Source organism: Passer domesticus, chromosome 6, assembly GCF_036417665.1.
Source record: "Passer domesticus isolate bPasDom1 chromosome 6, bPasDom1.hap1, whole genome shotgun sequence".
Classification (NCBI taxonomy): domain Eukaryota; kingdom Metazoa; phylum Chordata; class Aves; order Passeriformes; family Passeridae; genus Passer; species Passer domesticus.
The window spans coordinates 71,329,544-71,340,620 of record NC_087479.1 but is presented as its reverse complement, the minus strand read 5'-3'; the positions used below and the strand labels follow the sequence as shown (position 1 = coordinate 71,340,620).

The window sequence follows — 11,077 nt, the reverse complement described above, 5'->3', positions numbered from 1 at the left end:
TCAGGTGCTGCTGAGCCCGCGGGACCTGTTGGGCAGGGCTGGGGCCCCACGGCTGCTCCAGGGCCCCTTGGAGCAGCTGCCCGGATGGGAGCCACTCACAGGGATGACACACAGGAGGTGCCAGAGGAAGTGGGAGGTTCTCTGATGGATGTGGCACTCAGGGATGACACTGAGGAGGTGCCAGTGAAAGTCACATGTTCTCCATGCTGGGACACTTGGGAAATTCATGCCTGGGCATGGCTCTTGGCCACAATGCATGGATTTCTCATTGTTCCACGTTGTACTGCACTCACCAAACATGTCAGGGTAAAGGAAACTCTCTAACAGTATTTTCTAGTATTAGGAGGATGTATTAGTATATTCCCAGTTGTGATGCCTAGTGGAGAACTCCAGCCACATGCACATCATTTTCAATGCTTTTCCACTCTTTGATACAGTTTTAGTAAACATAGAAATTAACTTTCATTGGTTCTAAATTTCAGTTCCACTAAATAATATTCTATCTTCTATTTGGGATTGATGTCTCCTTTCTCATGCTAATTAGTCCACATTTTCCAGTCCATTTGTCATAACTTTTTAGATACAACTCAGCCAGTTGTGCCTTCAGAATGAAGCAGTTGGATGGCAGCAGTTGTTTTTGTTAAAAAATGTACTTAGGCTGAAAAAGATTTTACAGATTTTTAAACTCCACTGGAATGTGACACAATTTGTACTAAATGATTACATCAGCCAAGTAACCCCAATTTTGGTATATCTGTCTTACCAAGGAGAAACTGTTTCCACTTCACATCTATTCAAAATTGCATCTAGAGCTGAGGAAAAGAGAAAGGGTTTTCATGCCTCTTGAGAGTTGAAATTCACCTCATGCAGATGAAATTCTTCTTGGAGCTGACTCCACGATGTACTTCCATAGTGCCGGATAAATCCCAGTGTTGGGTCCTGCCCCGAATTCTTAATCTTTTTGTGAACCACTCTCACCTGGATTGTTAGCTGAGCACTGACCAGTTCAACTGTACTCAGGCACTTGATTTCAAGGGAAGCCTGTGCCTATAAATTCCAGCAACTGGGAAAAGATGACTTGCTGCTTGAAGGCTTGGCTGCATTAGAGGCTAAGTGAAGGTTGCTCTCTCAGGGCACTTTTGTAGCTGGCTGCTTTCAGAGGGAGAACTGTGTCAAAGCATCCCTTTTGAGTGATGGGACAGCAAACCTTTGCAAGTGCAGCTCTTGTTTAAAATGAAGGGCCTAGTTAATCAGCAGTAGTGGAGAGTTGGCTGAAGATTTTACAGAAAATTTCTTCTTCCTTTTAGCCAAATGCCCGCGAGGTGTTGCACAATGGAAGTGTGCAGGATGTCAAATTGTATAACCCACTTGGAGGTATGGCTGCTTTTCATATTTTGCTCAATGCCTGTAAGATTTTCAACTTGGCAATTCATTTTTGCAGTATATTCTTGGGACCGGGGATGTCTTGTGTTCAGAGCTCTCAGCTGGAGGTGGTTTGGCCTCAGGTCAGCCTTGCAGTCTCTTGTCAGTTCATTCAGGCACTGGTTTGTTTTCCCCTGAGAAACCTGCCAGTCCTTCCTTGTTCCCATACTGCTTGATGGGCTGGAATTTGGAGCATGGATGTCATGGTTTGGACCCACTCCGTGTACCTAATTTCACTGCCTTGGTAGCAAATGTGTTGGTTTTGCAGTACCTAGGCACTGCCATTATCCATTAAATTTAATTGGAAATTGAAAGAAAATGACCTTGAGGAAGTCGCACAGAGAATTTCATAAGGTCAATATGGGAAACTCTGCTTGATTTAATTTTTTGTCTTGGTCATTAATAAGTCAGTGTTGCCACAATACTGTGTTGGGTTCTTTTCAAGGATATTGGAAGGAAGGCATTGATGTCATCTTCCCAGCAGATTCCATCACTTTCGACAAAGCACAATGTGCTTAGGTGCTGCCATTTGTTGTTAACCTGTTCTGAGTGCTGTTTCCCCAAGGAGCCTGGCTCCAGGCAGACACCAGGTGCACATTCCCCTTGCAGGCACTCCGTGGTGCTGCCTGCAGCAGTGAGCTGAGCCAGGTACAGCCAGCTGCCCTGAGAAGAACAGGCTCTCACCTGGCTGTGGCTGCGGTCACCTGCCTGCAGGGACATCCCTGCCCCTGCACGTGCAGCTCTTGCTCTGCCTTAGCCTAGTGCAGAGCATTTTGAGGCAGCACCATAGTGATACAACACTAAACTTCTGAATTTCTCATTCGGGACATTCTGTTTCACATGTGAATGAAGATTTGTGTGATTCTTGGTGGTGGTCTACGTAAATCCTAAGGGAATATTTAACATTCAGTAGCTGGGTGTGAAGGCTGGCAGTAGTGAGTCAATTGTGGAACTTGGGGCCACTTCTGCTTTGGGCTGGCACAGAGAATCTCAGGTGGGACATGTCTGATTGCTGGTAGGGTACAGGGTGCCTTTGCAATATGATCCATTCAGTAGCAGTTTGGGACTGGGCTTTGTCACAGAATCAGTGAATATGCCGAGTTGAAACAGAATCACTGAAGGATATTCAAGATCAGCTCTGTTCCCTGGAATATCCATCATCATTTAAAATCAACTTTTTTGCCTTCTCCCAGCTTCCCATTTGACACTTCTTTTTCTTTTTTCCATTCCTTTGGGAAAACAAGATGATGTGAGAAGAGCCAAAGCAAATGCTTCATGTCCTGCCCCTGGGAAAAAGAGAACAAAGCCCATGAAGCCTGCAGAGAGTGAACAGAATCCTTGCAGTGCTGTTTATCGCCGGCCCTTCAGGGACAGGGTGATTCATTTGCTTGCTCTGAGGACTTACAAGAAGCCAGAGTTACTTGCTCGCTTGCAGAGAGATGGAGTCATGCAAAAGGACAAGGGCACCCTTGGGAAGATCCTTCAGCAGGTGAGATTGTGGAGTTGATGTCAGCAATTTTTCCACCACACTAATATTTTGTTCCTAATTGTCACTTGTTATTCCACTGTTTCAATTAGATAGTAATGAGCAAGTTAGGAAATGCTCCCTGTTAAGTTTTTCCATCAAGTTTATCCAGAGGTCTCAAGCTGCAAGTCCATGTGACAAAAAGAAAGCAAACTTCAAACCTTTTGGGCATTGTTGTTTTGCTAGAATAGCTGGTAATGAGTAACACTTTGTAATGTTGCTGCTCCTCATGCCTTATTCCTTCCCCTGTCTTTTCCATGCATTGTTTAACTGCTTCATGGAGTAACTTCACAGGGGTTCCTTGACTGGGGGAAATGGTTTGTCATGGCACTTAAAAGTTCCTGGGATAAGTTGCAGAGCAGAGAAATTCAGGAACTGCAGAGGCCAGTATCTCATTTGAATAGGGTTGGTGGCCCATCAAGGGCACTTGGCTTCTGCTGGGATCTGTGGGGTTTGCCTTCCAGGAAATATTGTTCCAGACAAATCCTCCATGATAGAGGTGGTAGCCAAACTTTGAGCAGAGGGTTTCTTTGCTGTCACGTGGATTAAATCTCCATCTTTTGGAGATTTAAAAGTCTTTTGGAACCTAATCAAGGGAGGAAAACTCAACATGGCTACACTTTCAGTTGATCCCACAGGGACTTTTAGGAACTCATTTCCTGAACCTATGAAGTTTGTTGCTGGGTTGCCCAGGGCAGTGGCAGGGTTTTTTCACCCTGAAGACATTCACAATATTATGAGAGCCATGTTCTGCCATCTCAGCTGAAGTAGTCCATTTAGATTTCAAGTTGATTATAAATTTTCAATGCCCAGCCCCTTAGAAGGTAAAGGATGAAAACATTTTCTCCTATTCCATTGCAATGTTTGAGGAGAGTGCCTTGGAGGCAATGTGCTGGATGAGGTGTGAACTGCCTCAGGGTCTGAATTCTGAAAGGGCTGTGTGAGCAGCCCTGCACCCTGAAATGCCCTCTCAGGCTTTTGTGGACATCAGAGCAAGTGGGGGTTTATGTTGTATAAATCTCAAATGGGCAGTGTGAGCTTGCTGAGATCTGGTACACACACACTTGCCTCCCTTCCAACACAACCTGAGTTCTGCTTCTAGGAAGTGAATCCCTGATTCTGGGTATCTTTGTTACTTTTATATTTTTTACATCTGTGGAGAAATGTACATCAACACAGACCTGTATTATAAATGTCTACCACGTCTTCAAGGAGAAAAATCAAAGTTGTGACAGATGGTGGCAGTGTATTAGATGAGTTATTCAGCGTGTTGCAGGGATCAGATTGATGGAGACGTTCCAATGGGCTTTTCTATTGAACTCTGAGCAGGTGTCAGCTGATGAAGTCTGAACCAGCACTTTTGATATCAATGCTCTTGAGGTTTTACTCCATCATTTTACCTTTATAAGTAGACTTTGTATTTGTCTTGAGGAAGGTATGAACCACATTTCTTTTCAAAGGAATCATCAAGGCATGTGCACGACCTTCTCATGGCAGGACTTTGCTGGAATGAAGTCTGGCCCTGCCACATGAAGAGGGACTCTGGGCCTCACTCCCTCTCCTTACACATTGTGGCACTAAATGTTGTTTTCAAATGAACGCTTGCCAGATATGAATGGAGATGCTTGGTTGTTTCCAATTGGTGAAGCATTAATATGGCTTAAAACTCATGTGATAGAGGAATAATTCAGCTCTGTGCAAAAAGACATTGTTGAGTTCAAATTGGGTGCTCAAAAACAGCTGTTCAGCAACAATCATATTTCTGTAGTGTGCATGCAGCAATCATAATGAAGACTAGTTTTCTGAAATGTCTGCCCATAGGTAGCCAAGTGGAATCCAAAGGAGAATTCCTTCAGTCTGAAGGAACATCTATTTCACACCCTTCAGACTGATTGGCCTGGCTACACTGACATAGACAGAAAGAATTTGAAGTTAATACTTTCTGGGTAAGTTCAGTCTTTGGGAGAAAAGGAAAAAAAGGCTCTGGATATAAAGCCAAGATTCTTAGAATATGCTGAGGTAGCAGGGACCTGCCAGGATCCTGGTCCTGCACAGGACACCATGAGAATCACACCCAGTACCCAAGAGAGTTGTCCAAACACTTCTGGAAGCCTTTCTGCAGTGACCACTGGCCTGGGGAGCCTGTTGCAGTGCTCGAGCACCCTCTGGGCCATGAATGTTTTCCTGATATCCTGCCTAAAGCTCCCTGAACTCAGCTTCATGCTGGTTCTTTGAGTCCTGAACTGAAGGTCTGTTTTCCTTGCATGGAAACAACTATGACAGTTGCTATTTAGGCTTTTTAACATGAACTATTGGATCATCCATACAGAAAATCAGCTCCATCTCAGAACACCACCAACACCAGCCAAGCGACATCTCTGGGACCTTCTGAGAGAGACACTCCAGCAAGACCTGCTCAGGTATTTTGTGCATTTTTAATATTCTGGACTGTATGGTAAATTTTAGCAGACTTGCTGGTGGTGTAAAAGCTGTGATGTCAATGTGCAGGATCTTCCCTTTTGGGAAAGACTTTGATGGAGCTCCTGAATGGGAGTGTCTTTCTCCCAAAGCATTTTAGCTCCAGACTTGAAGTAGGACTTGCTAAGTGCTAAGATGAGAAAGGAGGGATGAGATAGAGCCTGTATTTACCTGCAGTACTTGCTGGTTGGAATGCTCTTTTTAGTTAAGAAAGATGTGTTTTCAACCTTGGCCAGTTCAGAAATGCTGCCTTTTCAGAATGGGAGCAAAAGCTGACCCTGCTCATAGGTTCATGAATGAATTATGTTTTTCTTGTTGCAGAAACGTCCTCTGGCTTCCGACTTGACCAGTCCTGTGACGAGCAAGAAGAGGAGAATTGGTCACCGGCCCAGTCATGTCCAGGCAGCAGCTGGTGGCCTCTTTTCTTCCTTCCTTTTGCCTTCCACATCTCTTTATCCTTTGGACATGTCTCCAAGTGTTGTCTCCGTTTCCCCCACCACCCATGTCGTACAACAAACAGAGAAATTTCATCTTTCTACCATCCCAGCACCTGTCAGGGTGGAAAAGGAGATCCCCAATTCAAATGGGAAAACAAATGAACTGGGGAGGCTGAAGCAGTTGCAGCCCTTGGATTTCGATGAAGGTATTAATGTGCTGGTTTCCCTGACTCCTGTGTGCATAACTGTGGTGTAAAATTTGGTTATTAAGTGAAGATTAATAACCCAAATTAAGGTGCAACTGCCACCCTTTTCCACAGTCAACAGTAAAAATATTATTGAACAGGAAATGCAAAACTAGGCAGACAGAAAGAAATAAGAGAAGACAGGCAGGGTGAGTGGAAGAGAGAGACATTCAGCAGGAAGATATCATCCCGACATGGGCCCTCTTTCATCCAGCCACTCCTTCCTCATCCTTGGTCTTCTCGGTGGTGGGGGTTCCCAAGTCTCTCTGGAGGTACCACCTTTATACTGACCAAGATTGGGGTATCCACAGGGTGGTCACAGCTGTCCCTACATCTTGGGCTAGAAGCCATGGAAGCAGTGATTTTCCACAGTCTCGGCAGTTTATGGAAATACCAAAAGCTGCAAAAGCTACAAAAACCTATAAAACCTGGGCTGTGGTTTCCTGGAGTTCTACTTTGAACTACACTGTGAATTCTTCTTTATGCCAGCTGCATAATGTCTTTCTTCAAGAGCTGTGGAAGTGGTACAGACTGAAATCAACATTGAAAAGCTAAACAGAAATGCATAAAGAACACTTGATTTCTGATGACAGGGACACAGGCAGTAGGGCAGAGTTCAGTTGCTTTGTTAAATCTGTCGCTTGTCTCTTTTGGAGGTTGACCTTGCAAATTCCAAGTTGGGTTTGGCGTGGAGGCAGGTTTAGAGTGTGCAGATGCCTCTTGCAAGTGCTGGTGTGCTTGTAGAGACAGGTGCTTTGAGATGGTCTTCCCACATTTCTTCTGGACATGCACACGGCACCTGCAAACCTTGGGATGCCTTTGAAGGATTTCTGCTTGAATCCATAAACACATGAGCAGCTTTTAACAGGAGGCAGTAACAAAATTCTGCCTAGCTGGTGAAGGAAAAATCTGTTCTGTGTTTCAAGTTGGGGCTTAGGCTGAAGCTTTTGTGTGGACTGAGCCATGAGAGCAAATGCACTTTTGGAAATGAAATGCTCACAGCAAAGGCAAGTTGTATTGAACATGCTCTGACTATTGGTATTTCTGTCCACTTTTATTACCACTTCTACACTTCCTTTTATACTTCTGCTATACCATGTAATAGTTTGAACACTAAAATCAACAAAAGCAAGTGGAATGTGACACGAACAGCTCTTTCCTCAAGATTTAAAGCTCAGGTGGCCTAAAGGTTGGCAAGAATGGCTGAGTTTGAACATGATTCGTTTGGGCCCCTGGAATTGGCAGGGAAGTGGGGATAAAAATATGGCATGAGAAGAACTCATCTTTTTTCTTCATTTTTTGTTAGAACTTCGATGTTGGTCTCTCTCAAGCTGTTGTCTTTTGTGAAGCTGCATCTGTTGCTGCAAGAATTGAATGGCTCTGCAGATGACACCTCATGCTTTATATATGAGAAAATATATAGCTGGGGCTAACACTGTGGGAATGCACAACCTGTAGGATAAAGTGGCCATTCCCTCTTTCTAAACCCCAGGACAGGCTACTGTGGAAAAGGTTGTGTGTGTCCCATTAATATATGTTACTGCTTCTTCTGAATAATTTATTGTGAAAAGAAAGCACTGAAGGACTTTCTCAAGACTGTCCAATGGGGATCTTTTGGCCTTTTAGTGATGTCCTGATGAAGAGTGTCAAAATTCTGCTTTTCTGCAGGAACAAGAAAAGATCCTTCCATTGCCTCCACATGCTCTGCAACAAGCAACCAAGCAGACTACTTGAGGTGAGTAAAATAGCAATTCACTCTTGCCACTCTCAGTGGGGTGCAGTGTCCATCTCTTTGCTGTACTGAAAGGATGAGTTTGAGCAGGTTTTGTTGGGCCTCCAAGGCTCAGAGCAGAGATGAACACCGAGGTGGGTTAGGCCCGGATGGGCCCTCCCTTCCGGCAGTGCAGCTGCACAGGCTCAGCTGCAGCAGTGCTGCTGCATCCCCTCATGGCATTTGCAGGAGAGGAGGGAGAAGTGTGTGTGTGGTATAAAGCCCTGGAAACTGCTCGCAGCTTGTGTCAGGGCAGTGGTGTTGGCAGGGGCAGCCAGGCCTCCTGCAGCTCTGGGGCTCTGGGGCAGCTGCGGCCTTTGGAGCAGGCGCGGCAGGGCCCCGGCTCACATTGCTCCGGGACCGCCCAAAATGGGGAAAGGCATCTGTGGTTTTCTTTTCAAAATTATCCTGCTAGTCAGGTGTATCAGGCCTGGCATGCATCCTTGGCACAGGATGTTGTCTGTCCTGCTACTGAATTTCAACTTGTTAGCAATTTACTGCTTGTCAATATTAATCTCAGGGTGGTTTGAAGGAATTGATTCCGATGTGGAGGGAGTTTTTGTCATCCAATAAGAACCAGACCTTCAGGCCCAGAGGAGCAGAAGCATTGAGAGTGAGAGTGCTGGGAAGTGGCATCTATTATTCTCATTGCCACTTCATCTTGGATTTGTATCATGAGCTTGATAAACCTCACACCTGCTGATTTGAGGGAGAAGGGAATGAAGAAAGTTTGACTCCCATCAGTGGCTTTAAGCATTAATGAGTTTTGCCCTCCTGAGGAGCTGATGTGCTTTGGGTATTTCTTCTTGTAGTTTCTGACTTGACTAGAGGTTTTTTTTGTGGCTTTGTTTCCTTTTGTGTGTTAGAAATGCCTCAGTTCCCAGGTCAGTGATGTAACTGCTGTCCACTAGAAGAATCAAATATTATCATTAACTCTGCTTGCCCTTAGACAGGCAAGAATGTAGCTCAAAAGTCCAACTCTGTGCACTCAACTCCATTAATACATTCCTTTACAAAAATATTTTGCAAATGAATTTTCGCAGTCATATGTAACTTAATTAAGTTTTTCCAGCATAGGAATAGATTATAATTTAGTAATGTTTCTTCTCTTCCTGAAGCTGCTGTGTTTGTTTTTCCTTTGACATTTGAAATGAGGGCACATAATTTCTAAATGTGCTCCTGCTCATGAAGGAAACCTCTACAATGTCAGCGATTTTGAACTAGAAATGGGCCACATAGAAATGTGGCAGATTCCCAGATCTACCTGACCACATTCTCTTCATGCACACGAGCTTGAAAGCAGAAACTCTCAGTCCCAGAGCCACTGCCTCAAAGCTTGGGTGTCTGTGTTTGACATTACCCTGTGCTTGGTGTCAAATTATATGTGTGTTTTATGGAATTGAAACACACTCAAATGTTCTCTTAGAGTTCACTCAGAGAAAAATGGTCTCATTTTTTCCTTTAGAAAATATGGAGCCATTGTCTCCTTGGAGCAACGCCAGCACTACAAGGATGACTTCAATGCAGAGTATGAGGAATATCGGAATTTATATTTTAAGATTGACAAGACCATCAAGAAATTCAGACAATTTCAGGAGCAATGGAAGTCTCTGACTCCAGGCTCCAAAGCTTATCAGGTAAAGAAGGATAAAACCATGAAGACTGTGCTTCATCATATCAGTGTTTTGGATTCCCTGGAGCTGCTCAGTGAGACAAAGGGAAACTGTGGAACTGGCAAATATGCTCAGACACTGCTTGGGCTGGGTCTGATTTTGGCAAGTCCCTGCCCAAAAGCCCCGGTTTGAGCTGTCTATGAAGAAACAGTTGTCCATGAGAGGTGTCCCAAGCAGAGTCTTAGAGCATGGGCTGCTTCGGGTGCCTATTGAGAGGCTTAATTACAGATCTTGGGTGATGCTGGGAGATGGAGATTTGTTTTGCAAACCTCCCAGAAGAGTGGTGGCTCACAGAGAAGAAAATCTCTAGAATCAGACTGAGTGTACTTTTACTATTTTACCAAAGTTTGCATTTTAAGGTGGTAGTGAAACATTCTGATTGGTTTTTTTGGTTGTGGTTTTTTTTTTTCTTGAAGATGCTTCGTCATCGAATCCTAGCAGATTATCAGCAGTTACAACAGGTACGTGTGACACCAGACCTGCAGGGCCATGGCAGCTGCTGACTCTGCCTCAGGGCTTTCTTAAAGCAAAGGACATCAGATTCTAAACTCTGCAGAAGTGTTTGCATGCCCTGATTTTCTTTTGCTTTCTCCTTCACAGGGTAGCCCCAGCTACTCTGAAATGAGGAGCAGGTGCCAGTACCTCCACAAGAAGCTGGCCCATATTCAGAGCTGCATTTCTGAATTTGACCAGCAGTGAGTGGAGTACTGGCACCAGACATCTGCTTCAGCCTGGTGAAATCTGTGACATCTGGATTTTTTATTTCAATGAGAAGATTAGGTTTTTAGGATTATTTAAGTTAGTACAGATTCATAGGCTATGTTAGCACTTTGGAGTAGATTATTTCTTAAAAATGTAGGATTAGTTCAAAGAAGTTTAGTAATTTTAAGAAGTTGGAAGATGATAGTATTGACTATTAACAATAAAGAAATCTCACTATTGGTAATTCCTTCTCTCATTGTTGCTTGTATCATATTTGGATTGGGTTTCTTCTGGTCACTTGTTTTCTTCAAGTCCTAACTTTGTCCACTGAAATAAATTTATCAATAGAGGGCACTACCTCTACTATGAAGTTGTGCTCATTTTAAGTAAAGATTGTGGCAAATGGACATTCTTTATGATATTATAGAATTCTTTATGGTTCTTGTTAATTCAAACTCCTTACCTAAAGTGGTGGAAGGTCTAGAAGTTTGTACAACCCTGTCCCCAAATGACCTTGTTGTGGAGGGTTGCAGAGGAGCTCACATGGGCTGCTCTAAGCTGTCAGCTGAAGCAGCTCCCAGGACTGCTTGTAAATCATGGCCTCCCCTTGTCAGTGAGCAGAGGAATATCCAGTTCTTTTGCAAGTGGTATGTTAAACACATTTACAAGTGTTGGAGGCAAGGTCCTTCAATGGGTTTTAAAGAGAAGTTGGGTTCAAGTGTCCCTATGCAAACACTGTCCCTTTTTTAGCACTTTCAAAACTAGTCTGTAACACCAGTCTTTCTAGAGAGATACAGATGTTGATTCCTGCACAGACCTATGAG

General features: G+C 44.0%; 1 protein-coding gene across 2 annotated transcripts; it reads left to right on the top strand.

Moving 5' to 3' along the window:
- The first annotated feature begins 1,230 nt into the window (after positions 1-1,230).
- Positions 1,231-10,497, top strand: LOC135303989 (RNA polymerase II elongation factor ELL2-like). 2 transcript variants are annotated; one of them, XM_064426300.1, is made up of 9 exons: positions 1,231-1,374; positions 2,667-2,911; positions 4,769-4,893; positions 5,277-5,367; positions 5,747-6,068; positions 7,776-7,842; positions 9,344-9,515; positions 9,968-10,012; positions 10,152-10,497. In XM_064426300.1, exons 2-9 carry the CDS (start codon positions 2,732-2,734, stop codon positions 10,248-10,250), a joined length of 1,101 nt encoding a protein of 366 aa, XP_064282370.1. In that variant the 5' UTR covers positions 1,231-1,374; positions 2,667-2,731; the 3' UTR covers positions 10,251-10,497. The 2 variants fall into 2 exon arrangements, with proteins under 2 accessions (XP_064282370.1, XP_064282369.1); XM_064426299.1 differs by lacking the exons at positions 9,968-10,012; positions 10,152-10,497 and having other exon boundaries at positions 9,344-9,954.
- Positions 10,498-11,077: the final 580 nt, after the last annotated feature.

Bases quoted from the DNA above. Each gene is read 5' to 3' on its own strand.
- LOC135303989 (XM_064426299.1), top strand. From the start codon at position 2,732: ATGAAGCCTGCAGAGAGTGAACAGAATCCTTGCAGTGCTGTTTATCGC. The intron at 2,912-4,768 runs GTGAGATTGTGG...GTCTGCCCATAG, and splicing joins TTGGGAAGATCCTTCAGCAG to GTAGCCAAGTGGAATCCAAA. The intron at 6,069-7,775 runs GTATTAATGTGC...GCTTTTCTGCAG, and splicing joins GCCCTTGGATTTCGATGAAG to GAACAAGAAAAGATCCTTCC.